The 19263-nt window shown below is 45.2% G+C and overlaps 1 protein-coding gene across 1 annotated transcript in view; it reads right to left on the reverse strand.

The window, feature by feature from the left end:
• Nucleotides 1-19263, reverse strand: part of LOC132836607 (protein jagged-1b) — a gene marked incomplete at its 3' end in the record, with an annotated part of 84152 nt that overhangs the window by 21159 nt on the left and 43730 nt on the right. Inside the window, 1 exon segment of the mRNA XM_060855997.1 lies at nt 9773-9892. Coding sequence (XP_060711980.1) covers nt 9773-9892 — 120 coding nt within the window.

The raw sequence follows: 19263 nt of genomic DNA on the forward strand, positions 1-19263 counted from the left end.
GCCTCTAAGCCCTCCGTCTCTTCCTCTCCCACCAACTCAACGAGGACCTGTCTACCGACTCACTCATTCGATTGGCTGAACTGGTCCTCACCCTCAACAACATCCCCTTCGAATCCTCCCACTTCCTTCAGACCAAATGGGTAGCCTTGGGCACCCACATGGGCCCCAGCTGTGCCTGCCTCTTTATCAGATACATGAAACAGTCCATCTTCCATAATTACTCTGGCATTATTCCCCAATGTTTCTTCCACTACATTAATGACTTTACCAGTGCCACCTTGTGCTCCCATGTACAAGTTGAACAGTTCATCAACTTCACGAACACCATCCACCCTGACCTCACGTTCACCTGGACCATCTCACACACCTCCTCCCCCTTCCAGCACCTCTCCATCTCCATTTCTAGTGAGTGAGATACTCCTGAGAGCTCCAGGTGGAGGAGGAGGAGGTGGGAAGGGAGAGGGCATGAGAGAGGGGAGTGGACTGGGGCCTGGGGAGAGGGGAGGGAAGGGGAATTGAGGAGAGGGGAGGATGAGGGGCAGAGGGGAAGGATGAGGGGGAGAGGAAAGTGAAAGGGAGAGGAAAGGGAAAGAGGGAAGTGGAAGGGGAGTAGGAGGGAGCATGAGAGGAAGGGGAGAGACATGTTAACCTGTTCATGCTTACCAGTTGCATGAACACTGTTTGCAGGATAGGAAAATATGTAGTGAGTAACTGTTAGGGTGACACGGTGGCTCAGTGTTTAGCATTGCTGCCTCACAGCGCCAGGGACCTGGGTTCAATTCTAACCTCGGTCAACTGTCTGTATGGAATTTGCACATTCTCTCCGTGTCTGCGTAGGTTTCTCCACCAGGTGCTCCGGATGTCTAAGATGTCCAAGAATGTATGGAGGCTGTGGAGAAGGTAGCACTGACAGGGAATACAGAGATGGGCTCAAGTGTGTATACTTCAACGCAAGGAGCATCAGAAATAAGGTGGGTGAACTTAAGGCGTGGATTGGTACGTGGGACTACGATGTTGTGGCCATCATGGAAATGTGATGGCCATCCTCTACATTGTGGAGACAGGATGCCAACTCACGGAACATTTCAGAGAACATGTCTGGGACACTCGCAGCAAACAGGCCAATCGCCCTCTTGCTGAATACTTTAACATCGCTCCCCACCCCTCCACCAAGCCACCAAGGATATTTAAGTCCTGGGCCTCCTCCATCACCAAATCCTAGCCACATCTTCCACCTTAGGACTCTCCAATCACACGGCATCAATGTTGGTTTCACCAGTTTCCTCATCTCCCCTCCTCCACCTCACACCAGATCCAACCTTCCAACTTGGCACCAATCTCTTGAACTGTCCTATCTGTCCATCTTCCTTCCTGCCTATCCGCTCCATCTTACCACCATCACCCCCTGCATCTATATATTTCCTTCCAAGATATTCTCCCCCAGACCCACTGTCCTCTCATTTATCTCAAGTACCCTTCCCATACTTCCTCCCCACCACCACATTCCTGAAGGGCTTATGCCCAAAACATCGACTCTCCTGTTCCTTGGACACTGCCTGACCTCCTGTGCTTTTCTAGTGCCACACATTTTGATTCTGATCTCCAGCATCTGCAGTCCTCTCTTTCTCCCATTGAAATCCACAACCCAGAGTGCATTTTGTCCCTTTGCCATCCTCAGTGCTTCCTCCAAGTGTTGTTCAACATGGAAGTGTACCGATTCATCAGCTGAGTGATGATAGTATGTGGTAATCAGCAGGAAGTTTCCTTGTCCATGTTCAACCTGAAGCCATGAGACGTCATACAGCCTGGAGTCAATGCTGAGGACTCACAGGGCAACTCCCTCGTGATGCCGCTTCTGCCAGCAGGACAGGACATATCCAGGGATTTGCAATTTTTGAGAAGAAAATCAGAAGAAACCCAGCAGACCGTCAGACAGACAGTTCCATCAACACTAAGCAGGAAGAAAGAAGGGTACACCCTCAACTCACAGGAAAGGAAAGCCTAGAAGGACTCAGAAAAGATGGAAACATTATGATTGTACCTGCAGACAAAGGGCGCATGACTATCATCCTAAACAGAACACAGTACATTGAAAAAGGCGAACTCACTGCTCACAGATACCGACACCTACAAATAGGTGGTGATAGACTCAACTCCACAACTAGAAAACCGTATCACAGCTGAACTGAAGAAACTCCATAAGTCAGGCAAAATAAACAAGACAGATCTCCAAAGAATGAAACCTGGTGGATCCAGTACACCCCGCATCTATAGATTACCCAAGACACACAAACATGGGGCCCCCCTCAGACCCACAGTCTTACTCCTTGGCACACCGACATACAGACTAGCAAATGAATCCATCTAAAACTGAAATACCTCGTTGAAGACTCACGCCATTCCATCCACTCCACCCAAGAATTCCTGAACATCGTCAAAGATATCAAGGTAGAAGAGGACGAAGTCATAGTCTCCTTCGACGTAACAGCCCTACTCACATCCATTAACATCAGCCTCGCCAACAAAACAGTGACCTCACTACTAAACGAACCAAGGACACAAACACCAGACAGCACCAACTCCATCAGCAAAGACAGCATCCTCAAGCTAGTAGCCCTGTAAAATGTGTTGCTGGAAAAGCGCAGCAGGTCAGGCAGCATCCAAGGAGCAGGAGAATCGACGTTTCGGGCATAGGCCCTTCTTCAGGAAGGGTAGAGTATGTGTAGAGTATGATTCCCTGAAGAAGGGCTTATGCCCGAAACATCGATTCTCCTGCTCCTTGGATGCTGCCTGACCTGCTGCGCTTTTCCAGCAACACATTTTTCAGCTCTGATCTCCTGCATCTGCAGTCCTCACTTTCTCCTAGTAGACCTGTGCCTCACTACTCACTTCACCTTCAACAAGACCTACAAACAAATCAATAGGACACCCATGGGATCACCAATATCAGGATTCTTAGCAGAAGCAGTAATTCAGTGACTCAGATGAACAGCCCTTCACACAATCCAACCCAAACTTAAGGTCCACTATGTGGATGATACCTTTGTCATCACAAAGCGGAACAAATTAGAGGCAACCTACAATATCATCAACAATATCCTTTTATTGGCATAGATTTCACCAAAGCGGAAGAGTATAACAACAGATGTCACAGTGGAATGAACAGTCAATGGAGAGCTGTAGACCAGTGTCTACAGGAAAGCAACACACACTGACCAGATACTCAACTACAGCAGCAATCACCACAACAAATGGATCTTCATCAGGATATTATTTAAACAGGCCACAATACACTGCAGCATCCAGGAACTACGAGCAGCATAAGACAAATACCCATACAGCATATTCAAGAACAACCCGCCAATTCTTAAACAGCAAACTTAAACAAGAAAGCACAACATGCCCAGAGACTCTAGCTACACTACCATACATTAAAGACATTTCGGAGATGACTACCAAACTACTACAATCCCTTGGCATCATGGTAGCCCACAAACCTACAGCTACTGATGAACCAACAACCAGCAAAACGAATGTAATTTACAAAATACCCTGCAAGGATTGTAACAAACACTGCATCAGACAGACAGGAAACTATCAACAGGATACACGAACACCAACTTGCCACCAAAAGACATGACCCACTATCATGAGTATCTTTACACACAGACAAAGGAGGACACCACTTTGACTTGGACAACACATCCATCCTAGGACAGGCTAAACAGAGACATGCACAGGAATCCCAAGAGGGCTGGCATTCAGACCAGAACTCCATCAATAAACACATTGATTCAGCCACTATTTACCAACCTCTGAGAAAAAGAACCAGAAATGATATCACCCACCATAACGGACCAAGACACATAAATAGAAAGTGGGACAGACACCAGTGCTTCACCAGAAGCTCACTGATGTTGCTACCTAGCATGCCGATGAAATGTCTGAGAACAAATATACTAGCTCAATGAGCAAACTTACAACCTCTATCCAGGGATGGGTGATGGTGATGTCTGGGACATTTTCTGTAGAGTATGATTCCGTGAGAATGACTATGTCAGGCTATTGTTTGACTAATCGGTGCAACAGCTCTCCTAACATTGGCACTAGCCCCAGATGTGAGCGAGGAGGATTCTGCAGGATCCACAGGAGTGTTTCAGCCATTGATTTTTCTGGTGCCTAGGGTGATTCCAGATGATCCATCCGATTTAATTACTTTGAGAATTATAGTGACTGGTACAAATGAAGGGCAATTGAAAGTCAACCACACTGCTGTTGTGCAAATGTCGTTCAGACCAGGCAAGGTAGCAGATTTCCTTCCCTATTAGTGAATTAGCTGCAAGGTACTGGGTCATAGCTGATGCAGTTAGCATTTTAAGGAGAGGAAGAAGGTAAAATGAAAACATATCTGTAAATTCAAAACTGTCTGCACCATTAGTATCCATGTGAACAATGAAAATAAAATTCTGTAGTCAGTTCTGCCAGAACACGATAGTTCCATTCTCATGCAATGTTATATTATAAGAGTGATGTGGAGGAGCCGGTGTTGGACTGGGGTAGACAATATTAAAAGCCACACAACACCAGGTTGGAGTCCAAAAGGTTTATTTGAAAACACTAGTTTTCAGAGTGCCGCTCCTTCATCCGGTAGCTTTCTTTATTCATTTGTGGGACTTGGGTATCACTGGCTGGGCCAGCATTGATAGCCCATCCCTATTTGCCCTTGAGAAGGTGGTGGTGAGCTGCCTTCTTGAATCGCTACAGTCTACTTGCTGTGAGTTGACTCACAATGCTGATAGGGAGGGAATTCCAGGATTTTGACCCAACGATTGTGAAGGATCGGTGGTATATTTCCAAGTCGGGTTGATGACTGGCTTGGAGGGAACCTTGCAGGTCATGGTGTTCCCAAGGACCTACTGCCATTGTCCTTCTAGATGTAAGTTGTCGTGGGTTTGGAAGGTGCTGTCTAAGGATCTTTGATGAATTTCTGCAGTGCATCTTGTAGCTGTACACACTGCTGCTACTGAGTGCCAGTGGGTGGAGTGAGGAGTATTCCATCTTACTCCTGACTTGTGTCTTGTAGATGGTCGATAGACTTTGGGGTATCAGGAGTGAGTTACTCACTGCAGTAACCCTAGTCTCTGACCTGCTCCTATAGCCACTGTGTCTCCATGGTGAGTACAGTCGAGTTTCTGGTCAGTGGAGAATTCAGTGATGGTAATACCGGTGAATGTCAAGGGACAGTGGTTAGAGTGCCTCATTGTCTGGCATTTGTGTGACGTGAATGTTACTTAACACTTGTCAGCACAAACCTGGAAATTGTACAGATCTTGTTGCATTTGAGCACAGACTGCTTCAGTATCTGAGGAGTCGCAAATGGTGCTGAGCACTGTGCAATCAGTGAACATCCCTTATTCTGACTTTATGACAGAGGGAAGGTCACTGATGAAGCAGCTGAAGAATATTGGGCCTAGGACACTACCCTGAGGGACTCCTGCAGAGGTGTCCCAGAACTAAGACGACTGACCCTTCCCAACACAACCACTTTCCTTTGTGCCAGGTATGACTCTACCAGAATGTTTGCCCCCGATACTCATTGATTCCAGTTTTGCCAGGGCTTCTTGATGCCATACTTGGTCAAATGCAGCCTTGATGTCAATCTCGCCTCTCCTCTGGAATTCAGCTCTTTTGTCCAATGTTTGAACCAAGGCTGTAATGAGGTCAGGAGCTGAGTGCCCTTGGCGAAACCCAAACTGGGCATCACTGAGCAGGTTGTTGCTGAGCAGGTGCTGCTTGATAGCACTGTTGATGACACCTTCTATCACTTTACTGATGATGGAGAGTAGACTGATTGGGCAGTAATTGGCCAAGTTGGATTTGCCCTGCTTTTTGTATACAGAACATACCTGGGCAATTTTCTACATTGTCAGGTCAGTGTTGGAACTGTACTGGAAGACCTTGGCTCGGGGATCAGCAAGCTCTAGATCACACGTCTTCAGTACTATTGCTGGAATGTTATCAGGGCCCATTGCCTTTGTAGTATCCAGTGCCTCCAGCCATTTCTTGATAACACATAGAATTAATCAAATTATCTGGAGCCTGGTATCTGTGACGCTGGGGACCACTGGAGGAGCCAGTGATAGATCATCCACTCAGCACTTCTGACTGAAGGTTGTTGCAAATGCATAAACCTTAACTTTTGCACTGATGTGCTGGACTCCTCCGTCATTGAGGATGGGCATATTTGTGGAGCCTCCTCCTCCACGGAGGGGTTTAATTATCTACCACCATTTACAACTGAATGTGATAGGATTGCAGATCTTAGATCTGATCCATTGACTGTGGGGTCACTTAGCTCTGTCAATCATTGGTTGTTTATGCTGTTTCACATGCACGTAGTCCTGTTTGGTAGCTTCACCAGGTTTACCCAGCATTTTTAGGTATGCCTGATGCTGCTCCTGGTATGCCTTCTTACACTGGCTTGATGGTAATGGCTGAGTGGGGTTATGCCAGGCCATGAGGTTGCAGATTGTGCTAGAGTACAATTCTGCTGCTATTGATGGCCCACAAACCCTCATGGATGCTCAGTCTCAAGCTGCGAAATCAGTTCGAAGTCTGTCCCATTCAGCACAGTGATAGTGTCACACAACACGATGGAGGTTATTCTCAATGTGAAGGCAGGATTTCGTCTCCACAAGGACAGTGCGATGGTCACTTTTATCAATACTGTCATGGACAGATGAGTCAGCAGCCAGCAGATTAGTAAGGATTTGGTCAAGTATGCTTTTTCCTCTTGTTGGTTCCCTCACCAACTGCCGCAGACCCAGTTGAGCCGTTATATCCTTTAGGACCTGACCAGCTAGATCAGTGATGCTGCTGCAAAGCCACTCTGGGTGGTGGACATTGAAAACCCCACCCAGAGTATATTTTGTCCCCTTGCCACCCTCAAAGCTTTCTCCAATGTTGTTCAACATGAAGGAGTACAGATTCATCAACCAAAGGACAGAACGTGGTAACCAGTAAGCTGTGAAGCTGGACCATAAGACAGAGAATTTATAGCAAAAGATTATAGTGTCATGCAACTAAAATGATCTATTGAACAAACTTAGATTGTTGTTAAAACTTTCATCTTTTAGAATGAGTTGCAGGTTTCAGTTCCTTAATATGTAAATCCCAGAACTTTTTTTAAGTCAAATTCTCAGGATAACTGAAGGTTTTATAAGAAAAGGTGACATCTCAGCTCAGACAATGCATTAAAGGTGTGAGATTACAGTCTGTCTGTATCCCAATCTTGAGTCACTGGTTCTATTTCTAAAGTGGAATTTATGAAATATTACATGGATTGACTGCCTGCAGTTTTTTGAACAAAATAGAATGTATCTACAAATACAATTCTGCAAATACAAACTTACCCCACAGACTTATATACACTACAATATGCCAACATTTTCATGCACAGGTTTGAACAGGACTTCTCTGCTTCACAGACCTCCAACCAACACTATATGCCGGATATATTGACAATATTTTCTTCCTCTGGATCCATGGCGAGGAGTCACTGAAACAATTACACAGTGATATCGAGTTTCATCCAACCATCAGACTTACTATGGAGTACTGTTTGGGATCGGTCCCATTCTTGGACACATCTCCATTAAGGATGGGCACCTCAGCACCTCACCCTACCACAAACCCACAGATAACCTCATGATCCTACACTTCTCTAACTTCCACCCGATACATATTAAAATAGCCATCCCCTATGGACAATCCCTACACGTACACCAGATCTGTTCAGATTAGGAAGAACCTGAAGGTGCTCAAGGATGCCCTTACAGAAGAGGGTATGATGCTCAACTCATTGACCCCCAGTTCAAATCTGCCACAGCGAGAAACTATAATGACCTCCTCAGGAAACAGACATGGGAGGATGCAACTGATAGGGTTCCCTTCGTTGTCCAGTACTTCCTGGGAGTGGAGAAACTATGTCATGTTCTTCGGAACCTGCAACACAATATCAATGAGGATGAGCACTTCGCCAAGACCTTCCCTGTGCCTCCACTTCCCACCTTTATAAACAACCGCCAAACCTTAAACAGACCATTGCAGCAAACTGCCCAACCTCCTGCTCAAAATCGACCATTACACAGTACAACCCTGTCATGGCAACCACTGCAAGATGTGTCAGAGTGGCGACATAGATACCACCATTACACGTGGGGACACCACCCACCATGTACACGGCAGGTACTCATTCATGTGTCTCGAACAACATTGTCTATCTCATACACTGCAGGCAAGGATGCCCCAAGGCATGGTATATTGGCGAGACCAAGCAGATACTACGATAATGGATGGATAGACACTGTGCAACAATAACCAGATAGGGGTGTTCCCTCCTCAGCAGTCAGGGATATTCAAACTCAGATATTCAGGTGACCATCCCAAGACAGGCTTTGGGATAGGCAACAACGCAAAGTGCCCAAGCAGAGACTGATAGCCAAGTTCAGTACTCATGGGGATGGCCTAAACCGGGACCTTGGGTTCATGTCACACTACAGGTGACCCCACTACACTATACACTCACTCACACACAAGCACACATACAGACACACTCACGCAGACTCTCTCTCATACACATGCTGTCAATCACACGCACACACATTCATACTCACCAGCCCACACTCACATGGACACTCTCTCTCTCTCCCTCTCTCTCTCTCATGCATGCGCACACACATATAAGTCTTTGGGGTGAATTTGTATTTGCAGAATCATATTTGCAGACACATTCTATTTTGCTCAAAAAATGCACAATCTGCAGGCAGTCAATCCATGTAATATTTTGTAAATTCCACTTTGGAAATAGAACCAATCTGACTCAAGATTGAGATACAGACAGACACTAACCTTACACCTTTAATGCATTGTCTGAGCTGAGATGTCACTTTTTTTTAACAAAACTTTAAGTTACCTTGAAAATGTGACTTAAAAGATGTTGTGGGATTTACATATGGATGAATTGAAACCTGCAACCTATTGTAAAACTTGGAAGACTTAACAGCAAACTAGGTTTGTTCAATATATTATTTCAGTTGCATGACACTGTAATCTTTTGCTATAAATTCTGTGTATTATGGTCCTGCTCCACAGCTAGCTGATGAAGAAGCAGCACTTTCAAAACTAGTGCTTCCAAATAAAACCTGGTATTGTGAGATTTTTAATGATGTTATAAGAAAATCGTGTGATATCAGCACCATTTAAACCAATGGGGTTGCAATCACATTTTAACCAATACATGCTTTAAAACTTCACACTTTAGAAAAATATCCTCAATTTGTCAATCGCGTTACAGCGAATCCATCTTAATGAAACATGCGTTACAGCAAAGCGACTTTACTGTATTAAGAATGCAATTGCAGCTTTGGCCAGTAGATGGAATTACAGGGCAACTTTCTGTCTAACTCCACAGATCTAGATATTTCAATCAGCCTATTCAGGCACACTTCTGCAACTAGGAGTCTCAGCCTCAGGTCCCACTTACCCCACAAGTAGGGATGCTACCATTACACTAGAAGAGTCCCAGTTTCCCACAGATTTGTCAACTGCTATTCATCATTTAGTTATGACTGATTTATATATGAATGAATATGTCATTATTTGTGAATGAATTCACTAATGTTAAATGACTTAAGGTGGCTGCTTGGAATAGTTTATTATATCATACAACCATGATATACCATGTGATGTCCAATCACAGGTAAAAACTTACGAACATCACAGTTCTGTCCACCAAAGCCCTCTGGACAGATGCACTGGTACTCATTGGGTTCTGCATTCTCACACGTGCCGCCATTTTGGCAGGGCTGATGTGTCCCACAGTAATTCAAGTCTGTAAAAGAGTAAAATGAGAAAAAAATGTGAATTATCAGAGTTAGTATTATGAATTCATGAGGTGTGTCACCCAATGTGGTGCTGAATCGCTCAGATTAGAAGCTTGCTGGGTTTCACCTGCAATAAATTATCAAAACTAGATAAGGGAACTGTTGTGGTCATACCAAGGTATCCTAGACAAGGGTGGGCCAGAAATGGTCAAGAAAATAATAGTAAATGTCAAATGACGACCGGATCTGATAAAGACAGCCACAAACCCAAAATGAGGGCGAGAATATTTTGAAAGGTTTATGAAAGGATTGGACACTCTGGCAGCAGGAAACATGTTTCCGCTGATGGGTGAGTGCCGAACCAGAGGACACAGCTTAAAAATACGGGGTAGACCATTTAGGACAGAGATGAGGAGAAACTTCTTCACCCAGAGAGTGGTGGCTGTGTGGAATGCTCTGCCCCAGAGGACAGTGGAAGCCCAGTCTCTGGATTCATTTAAGAAAGAGTTGGATAGAGCTCTCAAAGATAGTGGAATCAAGGGTTATGGAGATAAGGCAGGGAGCAGATACTGATTAGGAATGATCAGCCATGATCATATTGAATGGCGGTGCAGGCTCGAAGGGCTGAATGGCCTACTCCTGCACCTATTGTCTATTGAAAGGATGTGAAGGCAATTAACAGCCAGGCGACTGGCTCACTGATCATGTTGCGACCACTTAGGCGACACTGTCACATGATCTGGGAGGATCTGACGGCGGGATGTTTCAATGGTCAGCCGAAACGTGAGGCTCACTCCAAAATGTGGCCAGCAGGAAGTAAGCGGCAAGCCAAATCCCAGTGACCCCCCCTTCCAAGCTTTCCCTATCAGCGCCAAATTAGTGACCCTCTTCCCCCTACCCATAGGTCTCAGACCAGAAACTGAACTGAAGCAGCCACATTAGATTGTGTCTAGATTTAGATTTTATTGTCACATGTTTTCAAGTACAGAAGTACAGGAGTACAGTGAAATGTTTTCAATGTTGCCCCCACATGGCGCCATCTTAGATACAAATACCTTGATACAAAAACTTAAGAACAAGGTAAAAAGGAATAAGAAATAAAATGAAAAGTTGACCATTACAGTCCTTCCCAGTATTAAGTCATAAAGTAAAGAAATCAAGCTAAAAGTTCAACCATTGCAGTCTTTCTTAAATGCTTTGCCATGCTGGGATCACACTTCCTGCACAGGTATGTTTCCTCATGCAAGCTCTATCTCTCCTGCTCTGACTTTCACTGCAGATATCAGAGAAACCTCATCACCTTGTTGGGCTTACTCACAGAGTCATAGAGATGTACAGCATGGAAACAGATCCTTCAACCAACATCGTTGTAAATCTTTTCTGAACCCTTTCAAGTTTCACAACATCCTTTCGATAGGAAGGAGACCAGAATTACACACAATATTCCAAAGGTGGCCTAACTAATGTCCTGTACAGCTGCAATATGACCTCCCAATTCCTGATGAAGGGCTTGTGCCCGAAACGTCGCATTTCCTATTCCTTGGATGCTGCCTAACCTGCTGTGCTTTAACCAGCAACACATTTTCAGCTGTGATCTCCAGCATCTGCAGACCTCATTTTTTCCCCCAATTCCTGTACTCAATGCTCTGATCAGTAAAGGAAAGCATACTAAACGCTTTCTTCACTATCCTATCTACCTGCGACCCTACCTTCAAGGAGCTATGAACCTGCACTCCAAGGTCTCTTTATTCAGCAACACTCCCCAGGACCAAAGTATGCACATGCACAGGGAAGACACAGCCACTTTCGGGACAGCGGCAATACATGGAGCACATGGAAGGGCATTCAGGCCATCACCGACCACAGAACAGCATCGCCTGCTTGTGCTGGTAATGCCTCCTTCCCAGATGAGCTAAACAACTTCTATGCCCAGTTTGAGGCACAAAATGATTTGGCGGTGAGGAAGACCATCACCCCCCCCCCACCACCACATAACCCCCACCCCACCACCTATCAGCAGGTGCTGTGTCTTACCACGCCAATGTGAGGAAAATCCTACGTAGAGTTCACCCTGGCAGAGTGCTCAGAGGATGCTCCGACATAGTGTCAGATGTTCTCATGGATACTTTTATGTCTCCATGAGCTGTGCCATAGTTCCAACATGCTTCAAAGGGCGCTATCATCATCCCCGTGCTGAAGAAGTCTCCATTGTCCTGTCTCAACGACTACTGCCCCGTTGCACTAACACCCATCATCATGAAGTGTTTTGAGAGACTCATGATGAGACATATTAAGACCCTGCTGCCCCCTCACTGGGCACCTGGCAGTTCATGTTTCATCCCAACCACTTAACTGATGATACCATTCCCACCACCCTCCACTCCATTTGGCCCTCATCCACCTGGAGAAGAAGGATACCTACATCAGATTACTGTTCATAGATTTCAGAGCTGCATTTATCACTAACATTCCTCAGCACCTGATTGGAAAGCTGAGTCTGCTAGGCCTGAATCCCTCCCAGTGTGACTGGATCCTGGAGTTCCTGACCGGGAGCTGTCAGTCATTCCGGATTGGGAACAGCCTCTCCAACACTATCACACTGAGCAAGGGGATCCCCTCCACAACCCCCCCCCGCACCCCGTGCTGTGTGCTCAGTCCACTGCTGTTCACCCTGCTGACACATGATTGTGCAGCAATGCACACCTCGAATCACATCACGACTGTAGGTGGGTCTCATCAGCATGAAACGATGAGTCAGCATACAGAGAGGAGGTGCAGCAGCTAATGAACTGGTGCAGAGCCAACAACTGACTCTGAACATGGACAAGATGAAAGAGATGGTTATTAATTTCATGACGGCACGGAGTGATCACTCTCCACTGGACGTCAGTGGCTCCCCTGTGGAGATCGTGAACAGCACTAAATTTCTTGGAGTCCACCTGGCGGAGAATCTCACCTGGTCCCTCAACTTCAGCTCCATAGACAAGACAGCCCAACAGCATAAATTCCCAGGACCTGATCAGGTGTACCCGAGAACTCTGTGGGAAGCTAGAGAAGTGATTGCTGGGCCTCTTGCTGAGATATTTGTATCATCGATAGTCACAGGTGAGGTGCAGGAAGACTGGAGTTGGCAAACGTGGTGCCACTGTTTAAGAAGGGTGGTAAAGACAAGCCAGAGAACTATAGACCAGTGAGCCTGACGTCATTGGTGGGCAGGTTGTTGGAGGGAATCCTGAGGGACAGGATGTACATGTGTTTGGAAAGGCAAGGACTGATTAGGGATAGTCAACATGGCTTTGTGCATGGGAAATCATGTCTCACAAACTTGATTGAGTTTTTTGAAGAAGTAACAAAGAAGATTGATGAGGGCAGAGCAGCAGATGTGATCTATATGGACTTCAGTAAGGTGTTTGACAAGGTAATCCCATGGGAGACTGGTTAGCAAGGTTAGATCTCATGGAATACAGGGAGAACTAGCCATTTGGATGCAGAACTGGCTCAAAGGTAGAAGACAGAGGGTGGTGGTGGAGGGTTGTTTTTCAGACTGGAGGCCTGTGACCAGTGGAGTGCCACAAGGATCGGTGCTGGGCTCTCTACTTTTTGTCATTTACATAAATGATTTGGATGCGAGCATAAGAGGTACAGCAAGGTGCTGCATTTTGGGAAAGCAAATCTTAGCAGGACTTATACACTTAATGGTAAGGTCCTAGGGAGTGTTGCTGAACAAAGAGACCTTGGAGTACAGGTTCATAGCTCCTTGAAAGTGGAGTGCAGGTAGATAGTATAGTGAAGAAGGCGTTTGGTATGCTTTCCTTTATTGGCCAGAGTATTGAGTATGGAAGTTGGGAGATCATGTTGCGACTGTACAGGACATTGGTTAGGCCACTGTTGGGATATTGCGTGTAATTTTGGTCTCCTTCCTTTCGGAAAGATGTTGTGAAACTTCAAAGGGTTCAGAAAAGACTTACAAGGATATTGCCAGGGTTGGAGGATTTGAGCTATGGGAAGAGGCTGAACAGGCTGGGGCTGTTTTCCCTGGAGCGTCGGACTGAGGGGTGATCTTATAGAGGTTTACAAAATTATGAGGAGCATGATAACTAGACAAAGTCTTTTCCCTGGGATTGGGGCGTTCAGAACTAGAGGGCATGGGTTTAGGGTCAGAGGGGAAAGATATAAAAGGGACCTAAGGGGCAACGTTTTCACGCAGAGGGTGGTTCGTGTATGGAATGAGCTGCCAGAGGAAGTGGTGAAGGTTGGTACAGCTGCAACATTTAAGAGGCATTTGGATGGGTATATGAATAGGAAGGGTTTGGAATGATATGGGCTGGGTGCTGGCAGGTGGGACTAGATTGGGTTGGGATATCTGATCAGCATGGCAGGGTTGGACCGAAGGGTCTGTTTCCATTCTGTACATCTCTATGACTCCATGACTCTGCCCTAATATTAAGTGGATAAGTCGTGCTCTAATTTATTTTTCCAAAATGCAGCACTTCACATTTATCTAAATTAAACCCCATCAGCCACTCCTCAGCCCATTAACCATCTGATCGAGATCCCATTGTACTCAGAGGTAACCTTCTTCGCTTCCATTACACCTCCAATTTTGGTGTCATCTGCAAACTTACTAACTATACCTCCTATGTTCACATCCAAATCATTTACGTAAATGAGAAAAAGTAGTGGACCCAGCACCGATCCTTGTGGCACACCATTGGTTACAAGCACTCCTGGGATCTCAGGCCACCAAAGTTCCAATCCAGGTGTCGTCTACACCAGGCCTCAATTTCAGTCCACGCATGGGCATCGGGAATTCACCGAGTCCCAGGTCAGGCCCTAGCCGCTGTCTTGGACATCTCGCCATATGCCAAATTCAACAAGCCCAATACTGCCACTCTCCAGAAGGTAAAATCAAAAAGACAAGAAAAGAACAAAATGGAAGAAGAATAGCAAACGGAATGGACAAATCTATGTTGCTGCTATCCTGCAGAGATGTCGACCAACTCGAGTCTGTGCTGGGCCCACTCAATTGAACTCTTCAACGAGTGACAAGTAAAATAAGATATAAAAGAAAACAAAATGAGGAAAGAAAGGAAAAAAAAGAAAAGGAGACAAGCCCCAGGCTCAAAAACCCTAATTCACCGTCATCTTGCTGGAAATCAGTGGCTACAAGAGCAGGTCAGAGGCTGTGAATCTGCAGTGAGTCACTCAGCCCCAGACTCCATAAAGCTTGTCCATCATCTACAAGCCACAAGTCAGGAGTGTGATTGAATACTCCCCACTTGCCTGGATGGGTCCATCTCCAACAACACTCAAGAAATAACTGGATTAAATAACTCCACAGAGGCCAGTATCCCGTCACCAAGTCACCTTTTATTTACACAAGCATAGTCCTTGACACTGACCCAGCTCCCTCAGAGCCACCTCTCAGAGTGAGCAGAACCCTGACATACCTGTTATGTCTGTCAGCCAGGGCTTCCTGATTGGACCGGGTCAACAGCCCCAATCAGGGAATGTATATTGTATGAGGTTCACCTGGCAACTTTATTACAATCACTATGCTTAACACCATCCAGGTCAAAGCATGCTTGATTGGTATTACATCCACAGGAATCCACTCCCCCTACCACTGACCCTTAATACAACAATGTGTACTACTACAAGATGCAGTGCAGAAAATCACCAAGGATCCTCAGACAACACCTTCCAAACCCACGACCAGTTCCATCTAGAAGGACAAGGGCAGCAGATACATGGGAACACCACCACGTTCAAATTCCCCTCCAAGACACTCAGCATTCCGACTTGGAAATATATAGCTATTCCTTCTATGTCACTGGGTCAAAATCCTGGAATTCCCTCCCTAAAGGCAGTGTGGGTCATCCCATAGCGCATGGACTGCAATGAATCAAGAAGGCAGCTCACCCCTATCTTCTTGAGGGGCAGTTAAAGATGGAAGATAAACGTTGGCCCAGCCAATGCACACATCCCATGAATTTACTTTTTTTTAAAAAGGCTGCTCTATACTGCATCATGGTGAGACCAGAGTTCAGTCAGGGCAGGGTAGTCACCTCAGAAAAAGAGCTGAGTGAAACCTCAGACAAGCTTGAGGGATGGAACTGCAGGTGATATGGGGTCTTCCCTACAAGGACAGGAAACGCTGACCATTCTAATTTCAATTCCCAGAAAAAGGTGCTGCCACATGTGTGCTTGTGTATAATTGTGCATGTGTATATAAGTGCTATGGCTATATGTGCATAGCTGCGTGTAAGTGCATATGTGCATACATGTCTGTATATGTATGTGGGGGTCAGGGAGGAAGGAACCTCAAAGGATATAGCATCACATCATTTTCCCCACAGTTTCTACCAGCACAGACACTATCTCATCAGTGAGTACATGCTCACGAGTAAATTCAAGGCCACAACTAGAGTAGATAGAGTAGATTTCATTTGTCATTTCTATCATATACAACCAATAAAGTAAAAAACAAGACAGCGTTCCTCCAGGACCAAGGTGCTACATGGACAGCACAAACTATACAATCGTACCAAAGTTGGCATAAAGTGCAAAACATGCATAACTCAGTCTAAACATTCAAAATATCACCTGTTCAGCTATCAGAGGAGTGTAGGAGGTCAGACCAAGCTGAGTTTGGACAATAGAGGACTCCATCCTGAATGTTGCTACATTCATGTTATATAATACAATACAGCACAGGAAGGGCCCTTCGGCCCATCAAACCAGCACGAATTCTAATCCATATTTAGACTTACTACTTATTGAACATGGTGGTTTCTTTCGTTCTGTTCGCCTCCTGTCAATGTATCTATCAAGATACGCTTTAAACATTGCTAACATGCCTGCTTCCATTGTTTCCACTGGTAATGTGTTCCAGGCACCCACAACTCTCCATGTAAAAAAGTTTCCCCCCACTTCTCTCCTAAACATTCCCCCTCTCATCTTGAACCTATGCCTTTTTGAAGTTGATCTTTCCACCCTGGGAAAAAGCCTCTGACCATGCACCCTATCTATGCCTCTCAATTTTGTAAACCTCTGTTTCGCATGTGGGCTCTTTGATTATGTCATAGAGTCCTACAGCATGGAGACAGGACTTTAGCACAACTGGTCCATGCTGACCAAAATGTCCATCCACACCAATGTCATTGTCCTGCACTTGGCCCATATTCTTCTCAAGATTTCCTATCCATGTATTTGTCCAAATGCCTTTTACATGTTGTTAATATTCCTGCCTCAACCACTTCCACTGGCTACTCATTCCATATGCATACCACCCTCTATGTAAAAATGTTGCCCCTCAAGTTCCCTTTTTATTCTTTCCCCTCTAACCTTAAACTGATGCCCTCTAGTCCTCAATTCCTCAATTCTGGGAAAAGACAGTGCATTCACCCTAACCATGCATCTCATGATATTATGCATCTCTGTAAGGTCCCCACTCAGTCTCTTATGGTCTGAAGAAATAAGTCCTGGCTTGTTCAACCTCTCCCTATAACTCAGACCCTTGAGTCCTGGCGACACCCTTGTAAATTTCTTCTGAATTCTTTCCAGTTTAATTCCATCCTTCATATAGCAAGGTGACCAAAACTGAACACAATACTCCAAGTGCGGCCTCACCAACGTCTGTACAAATGCAATATAACACAATAGCACATAATAGCACAAAGCCATGCTAACTACTCCTAATCAAGCACTGCCTTTCCAAATGTATGTATATCTTATCTCTAAATTTTCTCAAGTAATCTACGCACCACAGATGTTAGGATTACTGGTCTATATTTCCCAGGCTTTTCTTGCAGCCCTTCTTGAATAAGGGCACAATATTCGCTACCCTCCAGCATTCTGGGACCTCACCCAAGGCTAACCATGATGCAAAAATATCAGCCAGGAACTGGCAATTTTTTTCTCTAGTGTTCTTGAATATGTCTGATCAGGACCAAGAGAATTATTCCTGATGAAGGGCTTGTGCCCGAAACGCGAATTTCCTGTTCCTTGGATGCTGCCTGACCTGCTGCGCTTTAACCAGCAACACATTTTCAGCTCTGATCTCCAGCATTTGCAGACCTCACTTTTTACAAGAGAATTATCCACCTTTATACATTCTAATACATCCAACACCTCCTCTAATGTGATATGGACTGTCCCCAAGATATCACCACTAACTTCCCCAAGTTCCCAAGTCTTCATGTCTTTCTCCATGATAAACCAAGGAAAAATATTCATTGAGGACCTCGCCCATTTCCTGTGGTTCCACATATACATCGCCACATTGGTCCTTGAAGGGCTCTATTCTCTCTCTAGTTTTCTTTTTCCTTTAATATACTTAAAGAAATCTTTGGGATTCACCCTAATTTTCTCAGCCAAGGCTATCTCATGTCCCCTTTTTGCCTTCCTGATTTCCTTTGTCAGTAAACCCCAACATTCCCTATATAATTCCAGGGATTCCCATGATCCCAGCTGCCTGTAACTGAGCCACACCTTCTTCTGTTTTCTGGTCAAAGCCTCCATATCTCTTGTCATCTAGGGCTCCCTATTCCTGCCAACTTTGTTCTTCATCCTCACAGGAACACGTAGACTATGAACTCTAGTTAACTTACTTTTAAAGGCTTCCCACTTGCCAGAGTTCCCTTTACCTGCAAACAAATTATTCCAATCAATCTCTGCAAGCTCCTGTCTAATTCCATTAAAATTCTCCTTGACCCAGTTTAGAACTTGAACCTGTTTTGTCCCTCTTCATAACTATTTTAAAAATTAATAGAATTATGGAGACTGGTCCCAGAGTGCTCCCCACTGTCACCTCTGTCACCTGTCCTGCCCTATTTCCCAAGAGTAGTTCAGGCTTTGCCCCTTCCCAAACAGGACCCCGCTGAGGAAACTTTCCTGAACGTACTTAACAAATTCCACCCCTTCTAACTCCTTAATACTCTGGCAGTCTCTGTCTATGTGAGAAAAATTAAAATCACCTACTATGACAACCCTGTTGCTCCTGCAAGTCTCCCCAGTCTCACTGCATAGTAGTTCCTCTAATTCCCATCGACTATTTGGGACTATCTAGTACAACTCCCAATAACATCACCATCCCCTTCTTATTTCTTAGCTCCACCCATAAAGCCTCACTGGATAATTCTTCAGTTATTTCATCTTTAACTACTACTGTGATACTTGCCTTAATCAAAAATGCAACTCCCCCACCTTTCCTTCCACCACCTCTGTACCGCATAAAGCATCTATACCCTGGCACATTAAACTGCCAGTCCTGTCCCTCTCTGATCCATGTTTTGTAATAGCTTTAATATCCCAGCCCAACGTACCTATCCACTCCCTCAGTTCACCAGCCTTACCTGTCAGCCCCTTTGCATTGAAA

This window comes from Hemiscyllium ocellatum, chromosome 47, assembly GCF_020745735.1.
Source record: "Hemiscyllium ocellatum isolate sHemOce1 chromosome 47, sHemOce1.pat.X.cur, whole genome shotgun sequence".
NCBI lineage: Eukaryota > Metazoa > Chordata > Chondrichthyes > Orectolobiformes > Hemiscylliidae > Hemiscyllium > Hemiscyllium ocellatum.